At 29.5% G+C, this 23,594-nt stretch overlaps 3 protein-coding genes and 1 long non-coding RNA gene across 4 annotated transcripts; 2 read left to right on the forward strand and 2 right to left on the reverse strand.

Annotated features, from left to right (window-relative positions):
* The first annotated feature begins 1,055 nt into the window (after positions 1 to 1,055).
* LOC108783006 (uncharacterized) lies at positions 1,056 to 2,471 on the forward strand. Its single transcript, XR_001941011.1, has 4 exons — positions 1,056 to 1,268; positions 1,398 to 1,699; positions 1,856 to 2,036; positions 2,247 to 2,471. It is a non-coding gene; the product is annotated as an uncharacterized LOC108783006 (long non-coding RNA).
* A 1,001-nt stretch (positions 2,472 to 3,472) lies between these two features.
* LOC108783005 (uncharacterized) lies at positions 3,473 to 5,136 on the forward strand. Its single transcript, XM_018551421.1, has 5 exons — positions 3,473 to 3,538; positions 3,942 to 4,004; positions 4,146 to 4,208; positions 4,297 to 4,359; positions 4,753 to 5,136. The coding sequence occupies exons 1-5, from the start codon at positions 3,500 to 3,502 to the stop codon at positions 5,134 to 5,136; spliced, it is 612 nt and encodes a 203-aa protein (XP_018406923.1). The 5' UTR covers positions 3,473 to 3,499.
* A 1,539-nt stretch (positions 5,137 to 6,675) lies between these two features.
* Positions 6,676 to 22,880, reverse strand: LOC108782997 (orcokinin peptides). The gene is made up of 4 exons (XM_018551411.1): positions 22,684 to 22,880; positions 15,886 to 15,961; positions 8,785 to 8,911; positions 6,676 to 7,331 (listed from the first exon to the last, which is right to left on the reverse strand). The coding sequence occupies exons 1-4, from the start codon at positions 22,756 to 22,758 to the stop codon at positions 7,124 to 7,126; spliced, it is 486 nt and encodes a 161-aa protein (XP_018406913.1). The 5' UTR covers positions 22,759 to 22,880; the 3' UTR covers positions 6,676 to 7,123.
* On the reverse strand, positions 11,220 to 13,041 carry LOC108782998 (uncharacterized). The gene is made up of 2 exons (XM_018551413.1): positions 12,846 to 13,041; positions 11,220 to 12,070 (listed from the first exon to the last, which is right to left on the reverse strand). Exon 2 carries the CDS (start codon positions 11,766 to 11,768, stop codon positions 11,445 to 11,447), a length of 324 nt encoding a protein of 107 aa, XP_018406915.1. The 5' UTR covers positions 11,769 to 12,070; positions 12,846 to 13,041; the 3' UTR covers positions 11,220 to 11,444.
* Positions 22,881 to 23,594: the final 714 nt, after the last annotated feature.

Consider the following 23,594-nt stretch of genomic DNA (forward strand, 5'->3'; position numbering starts at 1 on the left):
GAGTTACTGCGGGACGTTGTGACGAGGTAAAGTGTGCCTAATGCCTGTTTCTACCAATACAGATTAACTTTAATCTCGGTTTAACTTACTGTTATAGGCCTTCTACAATAAGCCATAAGTCATAAATCGGAAGTAAGAAACTAAAAATTAACGACTGTGATTGGTCCATTTCTAGCTTATGACTTATGATTTGTGACTTACGGCTTATTGTAGAAGGCCCATTAAGGCCATCACACGTACAAAAATTTTAGTAGGAATCTTAAGGCTTAAGCAAATCGGCCAATCACAATTTAGCGTATTAAAATGTGAGATCGTAATCTTGATTGTAATTGGTCGATTTGCTTAAGACCTTACGATTCCTACTAAAATTTTCGTACATACGTGTGATGGCCTTTAATCTTTTTTTAATTTTTAGAATTAGAAAAAGACGAAGAGCAAATTGAATCGAGATTAAAGAATCTACATTGGTGGAAATGGGCATAAGTCTGATTGGCCATTATTGTACGCATGCGCAAGTGACAAGTGTGTTGATATATGTGCATGCAACTCTAACCACTCTAACCTATTAACACCTATTAATATTTTAACTCTCGTGCTTAAAAAGGCTTAGAAAGACGTGTCCAAATTAATTGTAAGGTATAAACATATATAAGAGATTTAAACAACGATCCTATCGTCGCGCAGCGTGGCTTCGCGGCGAGACGATTATAATTGCTTGCTAATACGAACAGCAACGAGGTCTCGATTCTAGTCTCAGCACCGGTGAAGTCCTCCGACATTTTTTCTCGGCCCAGCTCTCACATAATATCTTGAAATTAAAATGGTCCAATGTTGTGTACCGAATTGTAGAAATAGATCCGACAAACAAAATTGGAAACGGACAAGCAGTGTGAACAAAAATCGTAAAATTACATTCCACAGGTATAAAAAAATTGTATTATAAAATATAATAGTAGTCAATTTTCAAAGAAATTATTTCAACTCAATATTGCTTGTTTCTTTTAGTATTCCAAAGGATAACACGATTTGCAACTTATGGATCGATATTTTGAATCTTTCAGCAAATATCTCAAAGAGTGCTCGTATTTGCTCAGATCATTTTTCTGAAAAATCTTTTGATACCAATGGGTTACTAACGCGACTAAAACCAAATGAATTACCATTGAAAGTACAAAATGTAGAAGCTTCTACATTTTGTACTTTCAGTGGCAATGCATTTGATCTTCCATTAATGGTAAAAAAAGAGAAAGAAGATTTTGTTGCATATAGTAAGTAAAACTAATTTCTATGTTCATATAATATACTATTTATGGTTTGGAAATGGCTATCGTTTATGGAAGTAATTGTAAGAATTATAATTTAATTATATATATAATATATATTGTTATTATTTTTAGCACAACCGTCAGCATCAGATGAACAATCATCGACTTCAGATAAACAAACAATGACATCAATACCACATACAGCAGAAAAAGCAACGATGGTATCATTGAAAAGAATTTATAATTCTCCAGAAAAATGTCGACTAAGAAATCTATTAAAATACCAAAAAAAAGAATACACGAAAAAAATACGAAACTTGCAACAGAGAATACGTCGATGCAATGACCAACTTTTGACATTAAAAAACATTTTGAATAATCTACGACAAAAACGCTTATAGAAACAGAGCAGAGTGAAATGCTACTTAGCCTAGGTGGGTAATGATAAATTCCATGCATGAAACGTGCATATACTAGAGAAAAAACTTGAATCTCATCTCATCTCATTCATGATTGACATTTCTTGATGTCATTTGGTACGAACGAATGATTTTATTTGACATATATAGAAAATTTGAAAAAATTTACAGATCTGAAATGACAAAGAGCAGCAATATACGTGGAAATTGCGAGTTTACAAAATTAGGAAATTCAAGTGTTTGGCGTCTCTGTTTCTTAATCTTAACAATAGGATTGAGAATCTCAACTACTTGACGATACTTGACATTCTTATCCTCTTGCCCAATACATTGTAGAGGACTGAGAATATTGGTGAGTTCGAATATAAAAATTTTTTTAACTTATAACTGTTTGTGTGGTAGAATCCTAAATTAATGCATAAAAGTTCATATAACTGAGTGTGTTCTATTTAATGCTTGTGAATATTATTTATTGTCATTAAATGTTAAATAAATTTAAAATGACACACTTTAAAGAGACATCACATTTGTACTGATAGTATTATTTATTATTTTATCATAGACAGTATATAGTCAAGCTTTTACTGATCCATCAATCTGTGATGATGATGACGCTTTAAGACTATTTCTGACAGACTGAGAAAAATGAAAACGGAAAGAAGAGCTTATTATGTAAATCATAAGAAGTGTACTATACATTGGAAGAAACTTCAAACTCAAGATCAAGGGACTAAAATGAATGTATAAAATTTATAATTTGTATGATCATATATCCACTTTGTACGCGAAAGGCTATAAAATTACTTATACATGTAATTTTCCTATATATGTAGTTATTATTTATTGTTATTGTAACAATTGATTAATATCCATGAAGATCATTGTTCAATTTGTGTTTTACTTATTACTGATTGACTGTGATTTTAACTTTTTTAATCTATTTTGCACGTTATATTATCAGTTTTTTCAAGTTGCTGTTTTGTCTGTGATAGGAAATTTTATTTGTTCTGCATTCGTGAAGTAATTTTTTATATCAATTTTTCTATAAGATATTAAAAAAATTTTTCCACATTTTACAATTAATTTTATTACATTCAACGTTTTAATCCTTTGAGACCATCCAATGTGTCAACTAGATATAGGAAAATACTTATTTGTATTTTTGGAGATTGACCACTGGATTTTATATGACGGATTATGTAATGAAATATAAGTCAAATTTTTTTGCGCTGAAGCTGGCTAGAATTTAACCAAAACAAATTTGACATAGAAATATAACTTTTAAGACGTTCATCTATTAATTATTTAAGGACAACACCTTATAGCACCAATTCTTAATTGCCCGTTTTACTTATTTATTTGATTATTTACAAAGTGTTTATTCATAATTATTTCAAACTAATAGGAACAGCACATTAAAAATAACATAATTTCATCAAATCTGATCTTTAATTGCAATATTCAATATTTTCCTATCAGTTTAGCTTGAAAAATTAGGATTTACAAATAATTTGGTATTAGTCATGCCCTTTAAACAATTTTATAATAGCTGGTTTTTCTACTAAACGCAATCGATTATTTCATTTTTTCACATTTCGCTTTTGACTGTCTTCATCAAACTTCAGCTAAATTTAGAATTTTTGACAGGTTATTATACATGGAGAGAAAAATTTGTAATCCGTCATTTCTTTTAATGTTGACAAAATACTATTATAATATTTAAGTTATGTAATTATTTAAAATTGCTTAATCAGGACATTCACGAAGATAATCATGTATCTGATATATCGCTTTTTTACTAGCGTAATTTTTGCGATGATAAATGCATCTATTGTATTGTATATGTGTCAACGTGTAGGTTATAGTTATTTTGAAATATATTATTTTATTTTACCACACACATATTAACACTCCAACATATACATGAGAATATTATCCTATACAACACAGAAGCAACATTGTTTCAACATTTGCATTAAATTGCTGAAATAATCTGTGCTGTATATAATTCACTATTATAGGACAGACATTAATAGTAAATTTAAATTATATACTCGTCTGTTAACTTCAGATCTTGTGTATATTGTAGTAAATATCAAATTTGAAAATATTAAATCAGATCTAAATGGATTAAAAAATTCTAGTCATTATATCTAAACACTGAAGGCAAATAACATGCATATTTCATATCGTAGTTTAATTATTATTTACTTAACGAATATTCAATTACATATGTATATAATATGTAACATTTCAGTTTTTCCGAGTGATGAGAGCGCATTATCAGATTATGGCTGAAGCTGAGAGATTTAACTCAATTGTAATATATATTTGAAACAAAAGCAAATAATATATTAAATTTTTTTTAATTTACGAAATGTATACAATTAACTAAAATCTTTATTGGAATGGAATTAAAATTATAAAAATTAGTAACAAATAATATATTGCTACTCACTAGATTTCTGAGTCACGTGCAAGTCTCAATTACATCAGCTCGAAGATATCTGAAGGAATGGATCAGGTATGTCTTAATAAAATCATCTTAACATTTAAAAAATAATACAATGTATTTTAATATTCATTAATGTTTAATAAAATTATTTGTATAGATGAAAGAAGATATTGCCAAAGAGTTATTCATCACCGATCATTTAACGAAACTTAGTTCGAGAGTAAGCCAGTTATTGCAACGTTATTCAGAATTGGAAGAAGGATTAATTGAGGTGTATATATATATATATAACTTGGAATAGTTCATTATCTCGCGATAAAATAATGCAAAACAAAATAAAGATTTAAATATCTTTTTAAAAAGAATATGAAAGATGATTTTTTTTATTAATTATTATATTTTAGCTCAACTTTAACATAAAACATGATGCTATTAAATACATTATATATTATTTTATGTTAGGATCCTTATGAAAAACGCATGTGTGCACACAAAACATTAATAAATTTGGATTCATTTTTTATTCACATGCAAAAATCATACATTAAAAAAAATTTCCCCTTTATTTAAGATGCAATTAAAAGCGTTGTTATCTTATATTATCTGTAATCAGCTAGTAAGAATGAATCATAATATGAAGAGCGTTCAGATTGAAACCCCAGTTGACATTAATGAGGAAGTCAAGTGCATTCTTACGGCGGTAAAAAAAAAACAAACGCAGCAGCAAGAACAGTCAGACCATCCCCGAACACCGACGAAATTGAGGACATCGATAAACACTTCTACAGGAGTGAAGGATTCTCAGCCGCATAATTTCATTACGAGTTCAAAGTTCCTTACATCACAATCATACGATACTGATATCTCAAATGTAATGTTTGAAAGGCAAGAAAGACGTACATCTGCATGTCCGGAAGTTCAATTATTGAACGACCCAAGACCAGCAATTAATGTAAAAACCATTGGCTTTCGACCATCCTGGAAATGCGAGATTTAAGACAACTATCAGAAAAATATGTTTCTGTATATTTTTTTGGTTTCTTTTTTTTTTATAATTGTTATTGTTTGTAAAAATATAGAAAAAATTGTGATTGTGGAATAAGATAAATAAATGCAACGTTCTGCGTTTGTCTGCAAGTATTTCTGTTTACCATAAAGATATTTGAACCTTTGTAAAAAAAAAAAAACTGCAATCGTACAAAAAAATTAATTTTTTCAGAAAATTCACATGCAAATATATGTAAATATGTGGAGAAATGAGATAAGACGATATAAAAAAGACTGCAAATGCTTCAAAAAATAAATATTTATCGTAATAGGCTATAAATATTACAATATCATATTACAAAATACAATTTATAAAATAAAAAGTTATATTTAGCATAAGAAAAAATGTTATTTCTTTATTTTTAAAATAAAATATCTCTAAGGAAATATTTTTTTTAAATTTTTATAGTCATATGTCATTTGCAACCTTTTTATATTATGAATGCAATTAGCCAACAATTTATTATTGTTCTTTTTATTTAGCTATACATTTTTGCAGAATGACAGCATACAAGTAGAGCGAGTAAACGTGATACATTTTATCCGATCACTGATCGGTCAAATTTAGTCAAAACGACAAAAATTTTAAGTCATTTCTAAATTACAAAGAGAGAAGAAATAATCTTTGCCGGGTCATGCTTTGGACAGAAAGCATATTTGAATATATTTGCCCAATAAAAAGTCCTTTAAACAAGTTCTATTAAAGAGAAGTGACACACCACAATTTTTACATATTCACTATTATTTTTCTTAAGATTTAATCGCATTGAGTATTTATTTTTGTACCATATGTTTCTGAAATTTAAACAATGAGCTGAGTTAATATATACAACTAATTATACATCAACAATATATACATGCTATTTATATTTAGATATGAATTAGCCATTTTTATGCTGCAGAATATTTTGAAAAATTATTGAAAATAAAATGGGAGTAAAAGCTTCTTTTTCAAATAAAATGTAATTATTTTATTTAAATATTTTACTTAGGAAATAAACTATTTTTTTCTCATATACTCTAAACATCTTTATGCAAAAAATATTTGTAAATTTAATTAAATAAAAATAATTTCCTTGTATTCCTCTCAATTTTGCTTAATTTGTATGAGGATGAACTAACAAACATTCAACTTCAGCTACAAATTCTATTTTTATTATACATAATTTTTTATAAGGCTTTTACTATAGTTACAAGTGTATCTAATTTCAAATACTTCAAGAATATATATCATAATTAGATATATTTCTAAAAAATTTTGAAAAATCTGCTTTAAATTTAATTGAGATAAAAAGATCTAATTTAAATTTAATTGAAACTTAATTGAAATACGCGAAAATCAATTTTTATCAAAGTTTAATTTATAGCTTAATACTTATAATTTTTTAATAACTAAATTCTTACATGAAATAATTTTATCAATAACTTGAAAATAAAATAACTTTCTTAGTTCATCCTCTATAATTTGGAATTGAAAGTAGGCAATTAATAATTTGGTACAAGAGAGAAAGAAAGGATTATTTGAGGAAAAAAAAAAAGATTATGCTCAGCTATTTTATCAGCAAAAATATGTCTACAGCAATTTTGCTTGAAAAATAATCTCACGATTTTGTGTGTGTGCGTGTGTATGCGCGCGCGTGCGCGCGCACGTGTGTGTATGATGTAATCAGTTCGATTTTAAATTTGCAGTTATTAAAGGACAGCAATAGTAAAGAGATGATTTTAATTTCCTTAATGCCAAACATCTTCCAAAGTTTTGCATAGATTACACGATTTTTTTTTTTAATAGAGCAAGTGTGTACAATTCGCATTCTGCGATATTTCTCAATGCGTTTCTTTTTGCCCCCTCCCTCCTCCTCTCTTCTTTGTCTTTTCTTAATTCTTCATCTCTCTACCCCTCTTCTCCCGTCTCTTCTCTTCTGTTCTTTTTGCGCCAGTTAACGTCGTTGCCTATCTGCCAGATAATTATTGAGCCTTTTGACAAATCCGCCCCAACTAGCTCGATCGATCTCATCGAAGTTCCGCTTAAAGAAGCTATCGAATGCAGTATCGGTTTCGTCAATGTTCCTCTTTGAGAAATGATCGAATACCGATCGGTCGATCTCGTCGAAATTACCAGGCCGTACGTTCATCACGCTGGGTCGCCTGCAATAATAGACATACTGTAACGAATATAAACTATAAGGGTATTTCTTTTAATCTCGAACATATTTTATTTGAAAACAGAATGTTATATAAATTGATAAACGACATTCATTTTAAAAACGCAATAAATTTCAGAGAGATACAGATTCGATCGATACAACAAGATGTAATTTAAATAAAATTTTATATCCGTTCCTTTTTAGTTTATTTTTCAGCTAAAAAAATATTACCTTTAATTTTTCAGTTTTTACGAGATGCTTATAAAATCGATTTTTTTTTATCTATAAATGTGCTCGTGTATGTTAAACTAATAAATAATACTACAAAAAATATATAATATAGTTCTTTTTTCTGATAAAAATTGTTAGCAAGGAGTTATCGATGAAACTAGTCAGACATGATGTAGGAAGTACGAATGCTTATAAGTCAGACTAGCAAAAAGTGAGATTCAATAGACATTCTTTTCTCTTTTTAAATGAACTCAGATAAACATAACTGATGAATATCCATTGTGATACCAGACATTCGACATTTATAAAAACAATGTTGAAATTAAAAGGGACGATAGACTGCGATGCCCACATCACATTATAGCGGTTGAAGATTATGTTAGTGTCTGCGTTTACATCTTGACAAATCAAAAAGAAATTATTGACAAGCAGCTTCTTTTTGATTTGTCAAGAGACGTAAACGTGATCGCAGACGCAATCTCCAATTGCTAGTGTAATATGGGCATTAGAGAAAATATATTTTTCAAATCACCGCGTGTAAATTTAAAATACCGGAGAAATTTCTATTCTCTCCTTTCTTTTTCGTATTTTTTCAATTCTATTTTACAAAATCTATTGCTTTTTTAAAAATGTCATTTAAAAATAGTTTTACTATACAAGTAATCGTAGTTGGGTATGGCTTCGAAAAACACAGACGTAGACAACAATAATATTATTATTCAACAATAAAAATACACAAAAACGAAGATAAATCGTTTATGTAGTTTTTTGAACGCTACGATTTTCTTTTACCAAATTTTCTATTTGTTAGTTTACTTTAACACAACTACAATATATGACGCGTTAGAAAAATTTCATTGCAATTAAAATTGTTAGTTTTTATAGTTAAAACATATTTACGAGTATAATATAAAATGCGCTATAAAAGATGCTTATATATGTATGATACATGTCAAGACCATTGCAGATCATTCCTAATTTTCAAATATTTATTATCAGTTTTTAAGATAAAAATGAAGATTAGGGTTATAATACAATAAACAATATAGGATTATAATACAAATTTACATCTGTTTAATGTAGTCGCTAATTCATATATTGTAGTGCTTAATGGAAAGAGTATCTCGATCAAAAATTTATTTAATAGAGTACGAGATTTCTTGATTATTAGGTGAACTTGTATTTTATCGGAGATCAAAGATCGAGTATCGATAATAACTTACCTGTAAGGTATAAACCTCTTGCTCTCACCAAAGGTCGCTCCAGATAACGAATCCAACCCTCGACGTCCCTGACGCAACAGATGGCCTTCACCAATACCACGAACATCTATATTGCGGTTGCCCAAGCCTTGAAAATTTCAGAAAGCTGCACTAATATCTCCGTTAATTGTAATTAGAAAAGGGGGAGGGGAATGTAGAAAATTCGAAAAAATTGAAAAATAGATGGTTTGGAAACAACTAGAGATAATAATTTGTCTAATAACCGGATACCGGATCTTATCCCGTAAAATACAAAACAAAGAATAAAGGTACAAAAAATTATTTTAATTTAATTTTTAAATTATATTTTATATTATATATCTTAATTTATGATATTATATTTAGACATTGTTTAAAAAATATGTAGTTTATAGATTAGATATATATGTAATAAAAATGTATTAAAAGAAATTAAAATTTTTAATATGTATAATTATTTTTATCCAAACTGTGAAAAACAACTTTTTCACAATTCAGTCCAAAAGTTGAACTATCTGGCCAGGTGGTCGGATTGTAAAGAACCAGCCGGATAAGTCGGACACCAAATAATTGCCAAATATCTGTTGCATCTCTAGAAGGAACAGATATACTATAAATAAAATCTATCTTTCAGTTTAATAAAATAGAAAATACAATAACAAGTATAGTAACAATATAAATAATGTTCAAATTGTCGTTTTCCTTTAAGTTGATTAAATATTTGATGACTGTTACAGTAATTTGATACGTTGTATATGTAGGGGTACCGCGAGAGAATTTTCAGAATTGAGAAATATGTGGAAAACGATACTAACGGAATACATTTTTATATTTTATAATATGTGTGACATGTTAAAAAGAATTTTGAGATAAATATGTATGAATTAAGAAAATTAAATTGTGAGATAAATTCTTCTTGTTTTAATAATGTTAATCTACATGTTGTTAGTAGATTTTATTATAAAACGTACATATATAAAAAAACATGAAATATGGGATAAATTTTAAAAATAAAATTAATTGATTAAAATAAAAAAATAAAGTTGTATGTTAATTTGCAATATATGTGTGTACATAGAATATTGTACGTGACGTGGACGAAAAATTCGTGCATTGATTTTTTTCTATATACTGACACATCAACACAATTGATTTTCATATTGCTATAGTAGTGTGTAGTAAGAAGTGTAACGAATACGTTCAGTACAATTTTGGTGACTATTAATTGTGCCTGCAGTTTTTGGGATCAATAATTGTGAAAATGATTCCCGTTTACACCGTTGGTACAGAGTGTGACGTTTTGACAAAATAAAGTACGTATTATATTATATAAAATTATTTACAATGAATTCTGATAGAAATTCATTCCGATTTGTTCTATATATACTTTAAGAATCAAATATCTTGTAAAACTAGAAAAGAATGGGACAGAAATTTATGAAATGTAAACAATATTAAGAACTATCCTACACCTCCCCTTCTTCCATGATGATTTTCCAGGCGAAACAAGGTCCACTCCATCTCCCTCCTGCCCACGCGCATCATTCCTCATGAAGTGAAATCCATCCCACCTTCTCCTCCTGCTTAAGGGTGCACAATTTTCCACGCAAAAAATGAGATCCACCCATACCAAAATATGGTTTGGATTTTCATTATTCTTTTTGGATCTTGCTTCGTGCGAAAATCATGCATCCCTAGAAGGAGGGCGGCAGTCCTTTTCCAAAAAAAAAACTAATTCAATCTATATTTTAGTGTCAAGTGTCCTTTGCTTTGCGTCGTAAAATACGCAAAGGAAGGACGAAATAAACTGCCTCCATGCATAGACTTTACAACGTGATGCGAGAGGGAGAGAGTGTGAGGTAATCCTTGATATTATAGATACATAAAACAGAAGTAAGAAAGTCGTTTCTTAAACTTTTTTTATTGATAACATTTCAACGGATGAAATTTATCGGAGGTTATTCAGGATCATGACCTTGATAATATGTGTCCAGGTCAAGATCATCGAAGCGAAGTCTCCTGTTCAGTACATTTTCCTTTTTGATATTTCTAACACTTGAAAACTCAAAGTTTTTCTTATAAAATTGGTTTTTAAAACTTTTCCTAAGATTTTTTACTACATGAGTTCAAATTAAATAAAAAAAGCATTTTAATTTAACTTTATCAAAAGTCATCGTATTGCATTTTAAAAAAAAGTTTCTTAAGACTAAAATTTTACTTTATTGAATAGTTCAATTTTTTTTTAACATATAAACTTAATACAAATAAAATAGCATTACGAATTTTTGTTCTGACCCAATATATTAATTATTTCCATATTATTTTCATAAATTTTTCCTTAATTCAACTTTGTTATTTATTATGTGCGATGGATTTAATTTTAATTAAATTAAAACTGCATATCTTACAGTTGCATGTTTATTAAATATAGTTGTCTGATCCTGATCCTCTTTACATAGAACATATATATATATAACATATCAGGTAACTATAACTCAACAGAAATTACGTGTAATATTCAAAATCAATAAAAGCCTTTCTCCGTCCTTAATATAATCGCTTCTAGCCAATCTTCATTTCTTTTCTTATCTTGTACTGATCCATCATGATTAGGCGTTGCTGCAAAATTCAATTCAAGCTTCTCACACGAGATTTCCTCCGCCAATTTGATCCAAGTTTCGCACAAAATTTCTACCTCCAATCTGATCTAAATTTCTCACGAGATTTCCGCCTCCGATATGATCCAGATTTCGCGTGAAGTGCATTTTCTCTGAGAAGCTCAGCGGCTGACCAATGCGCTGTTTTATCCCTGCGTTTGGATAGCTGATGCTTCTAACCAAATGTCCACCACCGATTTGATCTAGATTTCTTACAAAATACCTGCCACCGATCTGATCTAGATTTTTAACAATTTGTCTATCATTCTCTGCGTTGTTTGAGACATCAGCATGAATAAGTTGATCCATAAATAACTGATTCTTTGCTTGATCAGCATTTAAATCGAGGCTGTTTAATGGATGATTTATTTTATCTTCATATCCCACAAAATTGATCAAAGAATTAATGAGATTTCCATTACGAAATCGATTGGCAAAAAGTTCCTCTCGACAGATTGTGTCAAGTATTTGCTTGTCACCGGCGGAATTTAAACATTTAATCAAACGACTCTCTTCTTCATTTAATAAACCTTTGAATTGCTTGTCGGTATCCCTTACGAGATGTCCGCCACCAATCTGATCCAAGTTCCGCTTTGCGTCCTGTTTTATCCCTACAATAATGAAAAAAGGAATTACTATAGCTTTTTAGAAAGGGATGAATTTCGATATTTTTGGTGAATATTTATTACATTGTTAATTACAATCATAATATTCATATCGCATTTGCATTGGACTGAATAAATTAATAGTAAACATGCAGAGTATGATAAAATATGGAAGTGTTAATTTTGTATCGAAATCTAAATTCATTGAAATTACGATACATGCTTCAGTAATTTCAACCTTAATTTTTTTGCTTATTCGCAGTGTCGATTTGAAATTCATTTTTTATTTGCGTAAAATATAAATTATTTTATGTATTGGAAAATTAATATTTGATTCCACCGTAGACGCACTTCTTGTATTTACAAGCAATATTTTTACTCTTTAGTTAATATAAAAAACATTTTTTTAGTTATTCTTCTAATAAACATAATACAATTAAAATTATTTAGATCAAATATTAGTTTTTCAATAATTTAAAGTGCATAACATAAATAGGTAATAATCTGACAGTTTTAATCGCTGTTTAAAAAAATATATATAATAATTTTTTCGCTTTCTCTTTATATGCCATCCAAATAAAATAATACATATAAAATTCATTCGTGCTATCGAAGTCGTCGAAGAATTGGATGCGTGAAACGAATTTAACCGTGAAGTAAAAGCTTGCATAAAAATTGCAGGGAGATTTGCACATAAGTGCAATAAAACCATGCAATGACGCGTCATGCGTAAACAGGTGACATTAGAATTCTCACACCTAAACTATATTATCACGCTTACCTCCGTCGATGTCGCCTACGCAATTTTAATCCGTGCACTCAACGATGTACATACATCATAAACTTCTCGAGCGCGATAATTTTTCCAGATAATTTTTTGTATTCACACGCAAAATTTCTTTCGTGAAAATTAAGCAGACTTCTCGTAAATTTCTCAAATATACATATAGTTTAAGTTTAGTTACGCGAACCTTTTTATTTTATACGACGTTTATTCCGGAACTGCTGGACACACGTGCTCCAAATGAATAATTAAGGAGCATGATATAATATAGAAATACAATACATAATGAATGATAAACGCATGTATACACGATACGAAAACGATAAAAGCTGAAAAGGTCGAAATAACAACGCGATAAACGAACGTATTTATGCTTATACGTATTACGAATAATTAAATTTGGAATAACGGTTGATAGCCACACTGACTACATGTTTCATCATCAATTCAACAGGCTTTATTAAATATCAAATATTAATAAAATTTTTAGATATACGTATTTCCAGTGGAAAAAATTACGTTAGTGGACTCGAAATTATTATTTAGATCCACATGTTTAGTCGAGTAAAAAATATATTAGAACACATTGTGTGAAATGACAACGCAGTAATTTTCCAAAATTAATTAAAACTGAATTCTTAAGAAACAATATACAAATATCTATTTAATTTTCCATTTCTGAAGAATTTCCCGTCTTTATAATAATCTCTTAAAAAAGCCCATAAATTGCCTTTTCTATTTAAACAATTTCCATTCCAGTGTTCATAAATTAATCATGTAAACATTGCATATGATTATTTTATTAAGACATTAACACGCGCGAATATTTCTTACTTATATATATTTTTGAAGTTGAAGGCTAATGAAAGTATGAAATTATTCTAAATGGCCAATTATCTGTTACATTTTCCAAATAGGTGTAAAGTGCAGTTTCCTGCAGAAGCAAAATTATGACCTTTGAATCGCTGATTGTAATGTGCTATAATTGAACTATAAAATGCAATCAAAAGGATGAACCATAATGAACGTCGTAAACCATGCTTCTATGCTCTTATCTATCAAAGCAATATTTCTTGTATGCATTCTGTTCTATACACGTTCCAGTCTTTAATATATATGGTAATTTTAATAACTTAATTTTTAAGATGTTTTAACTTTGTAATAACATATAACTTTTATTTTATTAATAAATAATATTATCTATAAATAACAATTTGAGGACACAATTATAATATATTCTACTCAATCCTATCAGTTTAGTAGAAATATATATATTGTATACTCTATATGTAATGTATATAGTGTGTTCTGAATTTTAATTTCAAAACTTCGAAAGTACATAAAAGATCGATAAACTAAGAAGGAAAGTTCTTTAGAGATATATTCACTTTTGTTTCATTTTGGAGGAAATTTCAAAAAAACATAGTTGCTTCGTTCTCATACTGCCTCTGAAGTGTGTATTATTATCGTTAAAATCGTATACGGAAACAATGATATTTTTCGATGTAAACTTTATTTACTGCATTTCTGGTATAAATTCGTCAATTAGGTACATCAGAAGCCATCGATTGAATTACTACTTTTATAATATGCCGCATACACATAATATTCTAATGTTGAATATGCTGATATGATTTTCGTGTGGTATCTGCAATATTACAAAAGCGATGAGAGTGTATGAGCCGATTGCTAGTCAAAAGGACAGAGAATGAAGATTACGTTTTGTCTTTTTCTGCAATTTTCTTAAAAACGTAGCAAAACCGAATATATATCTACAGAACTTTTTTCTTAGCTTATCGATTCCCTACACAAAGTTTAATGTTTAAATTCACCTTATGTATATACATTGTTCTTCGAAAATATTGTATTAAATTTAAAAATATGTAATAATCAAGAAATATTTAAATCGTATTTTATCTATAATTAAATACAATATCCGATATTTGACAATAGCAAATTTCTTTTTTGCTTTTGAAAATTTTTATATCTTTCAATATACTTTTTTTTTTCGTAAAAACATATTTAGTTAATTTTTGTTCTCGGCATTAATTATTAACATAATTTGTTTGAAACAATTTTAATCTCGTGACATAAGTAATCTAACAATTTTAAACGTTACGTTAATATAATAGATTGATACTTTCATAAGTAATTAATTAAAGTGTATAAATATCGTGGTTGTACATATCGGACATGCAATTCCGATAGACCGGATAAAAGTGATATATCAAAGGGCAAAGGAGTACGTTTAAAAATTTATGTATAGTATTAGTGCAGTATCGATTACGCATTGTTTTCTCTTTCGCGATAGTATACAATCTACTACTATAATTAGACGATGCGTATGCGCCAGTATGCACTTAAGATAAAAGTTAAAGTGGCAAATTGCCTATTGCATTATATATATCGTGCATGTGTATGCATTTGCAAAAAATTCCCAGTGATAAGTGATCTATAAAATAGGATAGCCTATATGCTGCGAGTATATCTATATTCTTTTAATTCGCATCTACTGATCTTCGTTGCACATAACGGATTATAAGTATAAAATTTATTCAATTGTCTATTCATCAAATTTATTCCGATTCGTTACTATTTCAATATAAATATAATAGTATTCAATGATGCGTTAAAAATAAAAATGTTTGCAGACATCTTCATGTGCTTTTATTTTGAATTTTATTAATTTTACTTATAAATACCATCTGCTTATCATCTCTATTTAAAAAAATAAAAACAGACCAAAGAAAGTATCTTATATAATTAAAAAAAACTTAAAAGCAACGCAACAATTATTTAATTATGTGGTATGAACGAAATAAATTATATCTTTATATTTCGCATATGTATATAATACATTCTATATTACGCCTAATTTAAAACTTGTTTGTAATAATTTCTGGAGTATGGTTTTATAATTAACATTTATATTCCGAAAGTTAATATTTGCCTTTCCTTTCTCTGATATATTTTCTTCTTTCCATATTAATATAACAAATGTAGATAAATTGTTTTTTCTTTCTTGAAAAATACTCACTTTGATCTTCCATGTATCTTGCCAAGAGATCAACCAATCCCCCATATTCATTTTGCTGCAGCGTATTCGGTCCGGTCTGTAACCGTAAACATAGAAAACTTTTTAATTGTAGCCACAGGCTGTATACGCAACTTATTGCCATTCTAAACGAGAAAGCTGGATATTCTGCTTTCGTTATTAAGGGAAATAAAAAAGTTTGCCGAAAATTATGTAAAATTTAAGTTTACGGAAAAATAAATGGAAGTATATAAATTTTTTTAGCACGTTTTTGATGCTTTTTTTACGAATAAAATCAGCCGCAATAGTTCACAAAATATGAATAATTGAAGACAATAGTGATAATTAAGGGGATCATAATATGCTTAACAGAGTGGATTTTTTATTTTTGTCAATTTTTTATTCTATTTTATGTTTAAAAATTTTATAAATTTTATTTTGTGTTTTTCGTAATTGAGATTATAAATTGATTTACGATTTCGCTATTTCTGAAAAGTAATTATTTCCTTGTTCATTAATTGCCAATCATTTGTTTAAAGGAAATTGAAACTTCATTAACTTCAACCTTATTATTATATACCCGTGACACACACACACACACACACACACACACACATTTACACACAACTCGCTAGTTATTACAGTTCGTTATTACAGTAAATAATAGTGCGTCATGATAAAATGCGATTTTATTATGGAACGATCGAAGCTATTTCGTTGACGTTGACGGCATTAGGTTTTAGAGGGAAATTAAATCTGTAAAATTTTTTCCGATTTTCAGCGTTTTTCAATGTACACAAATTTTATTTTCCTTCGCTTTGCTTATCATCCCGGTACATTATAGAAAATTGCAGATGTTCCGAAAGACCTCAAAGCGAAAAGCTCTTTCGTAAAATTCAATTAAATTGTAAAATGCGTACCTTCACCGAGGAAAAGAGAGAAAGAGAAAAAGAGTGAAGGAGAGGTAGGGAAAAAGCGAGAGAAGGAGTACATCATTATTTATGTTGTTCAACATGTAGCTTTCGGTTTTGTCAAATATTCGTTTGGCGTCATAGACCTCATAGATTGCTTATATTAAAAATACAAAGAAAATCAGAACATTGGAGCACAGTAGAAGTAACGATCGGAATTCACAACACTTTGGATGTTAGCATTTCGATCAAAATTATTACGCTAACATTGCTAACTTACATGATTTTCTACCCTGAATTAGTCGAATTTAAAAAATCTAAGGTAGGAATGTAGAGTATTAAGTATATATAAAAATATATAAAACCTTTCTAATGATATATTTAATTCCCTTTTTCCTATTTAAATTTTTTTTTTAGGGTACCTTCGCTTATAGGGTTAAAATTGAGAGTAAGAATTATACTTCAAAAGATGTTCCCCTCCAAATAAAAATTAACCTATATTTAAAAAAAATATTATTTATAGAAGATATTCATAAAGAGGATTATGATGGAAAATAATGGCTCTTACACACAGAATACGGCAAGACGTTTAAAGACCAGTAAATGGGACGTATATTGAAAATCATACAATTTTGTTTAGTTTTGTATAAAGGTTAACTTAGGTATCTCATCATGTTATTAAACGCTATGTATGGGAAAATATAAAAACTAAAAAAAAAAAGCCTTAAAAACGACTGACAGATATCTACAGAAGTCATCTTTTAATTATTATATAGATAAGGCTATATAAAGATGACTATATCAGTACGATATCTGTCGTCTTTTAATCATCCTAGGCTTTTGTCGACTATACTATCTTTCATTAAAAGATACCTTTATAACAATTTAATCATCTTTTAGATTAATTTAAACGACATTGTGCCCTCTGGGTATACTATAGACGACTTGTTAGCACGCTAACATCCATAAGCGCATTTTGAACACGGAATTAAGATTATATGCATAAAAACCATAAAACCCATATGTTAAGATCGTTCTCGGCGTAACGACGACACGTACTCGTTGTTCTTATCGTTGACAGCTTATCGCACTTACCACACGAAGTTACGAGCTATACATTATGCTAATTAAAGCTTCGTTCGTTGTACGATGCTCGACATTACATTGCGGATCGAAGTTACCCCGCGACGTTCTTTCCTTCGCGCGTCAAGTGCACATTATAAATTCCCGACACAATCGTTCTGCAATTTCGACTAAACTGAAAAATGCAACATAACGTTCGTACGTATTCAATGAATACTAACTTCTTGGCTTCCACATTATTTTTCCACTCTTGTAACAACCAATATACGAGTACGACATCTATCTCTTACATTTTTATCTGTATTTTAAATTGTATACAATATAAAAAAATTGATATTGACATTTTATTCATAAATGTAACGCGTTTGGAAAATTTTTTATTAGAAAATTTTTTTTAAGGAAATTCTAAAGTGAAACCCGAATTTCGACGAGATGGCTATTTTATACTACATAAAATAATATATATATATATATATATCGATATATTTTTATATATTTTCCGGATAACAAAATACCCGCACAATATGATCGTATGATGCGCGCACAAGTGCGGGTACTCACATCAAGTCGCACGTGCGTGACCCTTTATAACGTCCCTGCAATAAGAGTCGCGATATGAGCCGATTTCAGTCGACTTTTATATACAAGATAGTAGTTTCAGTAAAATCTATAACAGAGAGAGAAATATATTGTATCTCTGTCTAACCTTAATTCGTCTCTAGCCCATCCTCTTCCACAACCCTCTAATTTAATCTTAAACCTGTTTCGCAGTGGCGAAACAAAATTTGCTGCCATAACAATATTATGTAATACGTATCATACGTGTAAAAAAATATGATAGTATTGATCGATGACGATGCACAATAATTTGTAAAATAAATGTTAAAAATATAAAAAAGTTTTACTTTTTTCTTCACGTATAAAAGAGTATCGATTGTATATCTTGAAACGTGTCGAAGTTACAGAACTGAGTAAATTTGTTAGGTAAATTTATTTGGTGCAAATGAAATTATAAATATTTTACTTATTCACTTTAGTAATTTTAACTTTGTTTCTCAAGATCACAATCACGTTTTTAAATTTTAATCACATCTTTCAAAATAATCTTGTTAAAAAAGAGTGTTAAACTAAAACGATTCTTCCCACATGCATTATATCGCTACGTAATGTAAAAATATTTATTTGTTAAAAAATATATCTTTAAGATATTTTATTTTAATTTTTATTTTAATTATATTGTTGACATTTAAAAGTAACATAAATATAGGTATACAAATATAGGGCGGAAATTCCTGAAACATGGCGAACTAATTAATATGTAACTTTCTCAGGTCGTGACTCATATTAGAGGAGCTCTATTATAACGCATGCTGCAGTTGCGTTCTCGTTTGTGATAAGATACCTCAATTCCAGCTAGTGGACCATTATTCTATCCTTTTTATCACTTAGAGCTCTAAAGAAAAACTATACTTTTCCTATTATTATAGAACATATGAAATTAAATGAGCGAGATATAACGTTTCAATACATCCGTTTAATATTAAGCGTACTCCGAGATTGTTGAATGAAGTTCATGAGAGGAACGCCGGAAATTACAAAAACACTGATATCCTCCTGCATACAATATGCAATCGCGTTCTTTACAATGCTGTTCCGACTGTCATTCTAAGGGTACATACCGTATACATTACGCAGCTATCTCTCAAGTATCATATTAGTATGCATGAGAAAACTTTTCATATAGGAACGCACGGCGATATATATATCGTCCGAGCTTTAACCCATTCGGTTATTGCTAAGCTACGCTCGAACATCTTGTCACCTGAAAGCTGGCTATCACTGATGTTCCTGCAAATTACAATCTCACGTGTACACCCTACCTGCTTACTTTAAGTTTCTCCATTAAAGCCATCCGATGGCATTATCGGTCGTGAAACGTGTAGGTGAAAATGTATCCTGAGAAGTACTTTTATTACGTTACTTTCTCGTTCTAAAAGTCCGCGTCAGTTGCACCTTATGTTCTCTCTGCCTCGAGATGAATATGGGTCTAAGCACAAAGATGGTCGTAATAATTGAGTCATGAAACGTAAGCCGTAGTCGTAAGTCATATTGTTTTGGTTGACCTACGCAACTAGAATTAGGTTACGGCCATTTTTGTGTTTGTTAGATTCTATTGCAGTAATAAAGAAGGTGATTTTTTTATTATAAAGTTCCAAACGAAGTAACACGTAAAATTAAAATTAAGCACTATACTTTGCACTCAGAGAAAAGAGTGGAAGTAATGGACTGCATTAAAGTTAATTTTACTGGTAATGTTTTTTGCTCAAAATTCTGGAAAAATTTTATATATATAATTTTTCTAAAATTTTATTATATCTAATATATGATGTATATGTCACCGTAATAAATTAGGTAATCATTTAAAAAAGTATAATATATTATATACCTTTTTAAATTAATTTTCTCTGTAGTATTTTTTTTGTATAAAAAAAAAATTTTTCTCTTCTAGAAGAAAAGTGCAACGATAAAATAGCTGAATATTACGTTTATGTACTTTTTTATTAAAAAAACTTTATTAGACTTTATTAAAGATTTAAAACTAACCCGCTGTACAGTGTGTGTGCGTATATATATGTATATGTGTCGGGATTGAAAAATAAAAAAAAACAACTATTTTTATAAAAATTGTATCTGATCGACAGAAACATTTTATCGAGAGACATCGCTGAAGTCGATCTTTACTTTAATCTATGGAAGTGATGTGGCAAAACGGAGTCCAATACTCCATTCCGATATGTCACATAACGCGACTTCACGGCTCATCCGGCGGAGAGCTATGGAACAGCGAGAATCATTAAACAGTCTTGAGTCGAGATAATGTCTTGACACAAAAACGGAAAGGTCAAAGCATGAGAATAGCAAGCGAGAAAATTATTTGGCCTCGCGCTAAGCGCACTTCAGTGGAACGACGCGCGACTCGACGCAACAAGTTGCGAATGCAACGAAGCGCATCTCACACCCTTCTCTCTTCTCACGATTATCGAGAAAAGCGCACAACAAATAACTGACGGAAGTCCTTGGAGACTTAACGGAAAGATTAACATGAAGCGAGATCGCTCTCGATAGATTTTCAAAGCTAGAGACCGTAATTACACTCGAGACATTGTAAACATTCCTTTTGTTGCGCGCGTTTCTTCATAAAAAAGTGCTCTGCAAAAAAAATCCGGCTTTTCTTGGTAGTTTCCGTCAGAAAGTAAGTAAGTACTGCTACTTTCTGTCAGAAATTGAGTACTACTGTAGTGCTTAAGCAAATTTCATTAAATTATACCACTAATATCTTGAGAAAAAACAATGTTCATATATTTTATGCAAATTATCTCAATCTTTTGTAATTATCAATTAGCTTATAATTAATTAATAATAACGCTCAAGCGTTTAATAACGTTTAATTACTAATAAACGGTAAATACTGAATAATAATAAATCGATTTATTGTCTTTACTAAATTTTGGAAAACTGATCACAATTTTTGTAATCTTAAAAAACAATATGATTATTATATATTAATACATAACAAAGACAATTTGTATTAACTTAATGATACTAAAATCAGAATAGTCTTATGCAGTTTATCATTAAATTACCTTCATTTTAATGTGATAGACATGTTTCAACGAAATTAATTACGTACCAATAGCGCATGTAAAGTCAATAGAATTAAATTTCTACGTACAATGTGGATCTGTCGAAAATGACAGATAAACAGTCTGTCGGGCATAGCGCCTGTTCGCCTTGTTATTTGAAATTATAATGATCGACAAGGTGAATATACATATACGCCTGTTGCACGTACTTGTAAATTAAAATATAAATGGACATTGAACAATATCCTGAATATCCAATTTAATTATAAAGCTTAACAATTTATTTTTCATTTTATTTAACAATTTACCTTTAAAAGTTTGACGCAGTAAAAAGGTTTATTTATTTAACGCTACAAAAATGGGATACTTTTATCGTTATAGACGAATTTCCTTTGATCATCCTCTCCTAGCTATTAATTTTACATTTAGTAAAATGGTTTAAAAAGGTTTTTTACTCGATATTTGCACGAATTGCTTATGATATTATTTATGTAAAAATTGTTGCTATACCAATCACTGCGCGCATTTAGCTTTTTACTTTAGAATATTGTACACACTGTGGCTTGCCAGAAAAGCCAAATTTTTAAGTTGTTGTTCAATCCATTTGTTATGCTTGTATTAAAATTTTTGTCACACAAAATAGATATTGAAAATCTATTTATATGCCCATCACAAAATATAGAATTTTAAACTGAATTTCATACGTTATAAAACAAATATTATTTTTACATAAGACACTTATTATATCTAAAAATATCGATCATAAAAATTTCTAAACTTTTTTTTACTTTTCTCCTACATAGCTCTTTGATGTAAGCAAATGGGAACACGCAACAGGCATGCAAAGACGCAGATTCGGTGATATATCAATAATCTAATATGTGCAATAATGGCTAAATTTTATTACAGTATATATTATAAAAGTTAATTACTAAATTATATTTAAAACAATACAAATGTTCTTCTTCAGCCGTTATAAACCAAATATGCACAGACTTGTACCTTTATAACTTTTACGAGAATGTAATATTAAATTTAAGTTAAATATAACATTAGATATATTCGTGGTTAATTAAAAAATATTTTGCGGTGTAATATCATGCGGGGAGTGATAAAAAAGCTAAAGTTACAACCGTGATACATGAATGAAATGCGTGCTTTACCTGGATGGGTCCGGCCACCACATAAGCGGCCACGCCAATAAAAACGATCACGATCGATGAACAGGAGAATGCCATTATACCGTTGAGTTTAGTTCACGGTGCGTGTGGTCTCAATGGAAATCGAGGACTCGTTCTTCAGAAAAAAAAACTAATCAACCCCGGTTTCTTCAGACTCGTGGTGCACACACGTCGTGAAAAACGTGTGAAGTGGTCAGAGTTTCGTGCTTCCATGGAATATATAGAGGGCTGCGTTTTCCCCTGTTTAGGTAGGGGTGCAAACGTCGCGCAGACGCGGCATGTCGCAGGTCGACGATTAGTTACATTTGTCGCTTTATATCGCAAAATTCGACTTACATTGATAGCGATAAACTCAGGTATTATCCGCACAGAGGAAGAAAGAAAAAGAGAGAGAGAGAGGAGTATCTCGAAAGTGAGATTAGAACTATATAACGTCGAGCAAAGTTCATATTGCTATAAGATGCATGCACAAAATCAATTTTACTATTATTCGTGAAGACGAAAATGTGATAACTGAAAGACGATGAAATAAGTTTTTCTTATCAATTACACAAGTAATTTTTATCGGACTGTATAAAATAAATTATACCATTATTTAAGTTTTAACAAATTAAATCTTAAATTCATACTTTTTCTATTCGTCTTTTTTTTTTTAAGTATATAAAGATTGATAGAACAGCGAGTTTGCTATTTTACTACCAACATAATAAAAAATTCAATAAACTTGTTAATTTGAGCAAACGAATAGATATTCTTTATCATGTTGCTATATCTCATATCAATAATCTCTAACGTTTTTACGGTCTAGATAGAATAAGTGGATAATAAATAATGTTTAATCCATCAAATCAGACATGTCTTCTGATCATTAACAATTTTTGTTAAATAAAGTA

This window comes from Cyphomyrmex costatus, unplaced genomic scaffold (assembly GCF_001594065.2).
Source record: "Cyphomyrmex costatus isolate MS0001 unplaced genomic scaffold, Ccosl1.0 scaffold14, whole genome shotgun sequence".
NCBI lineage: Eukaryota > Metazoa > Arthropoda > Insecta > Hymenoptera > Formicidae > Cyphomyrmex > Cyphomyrmex costatus.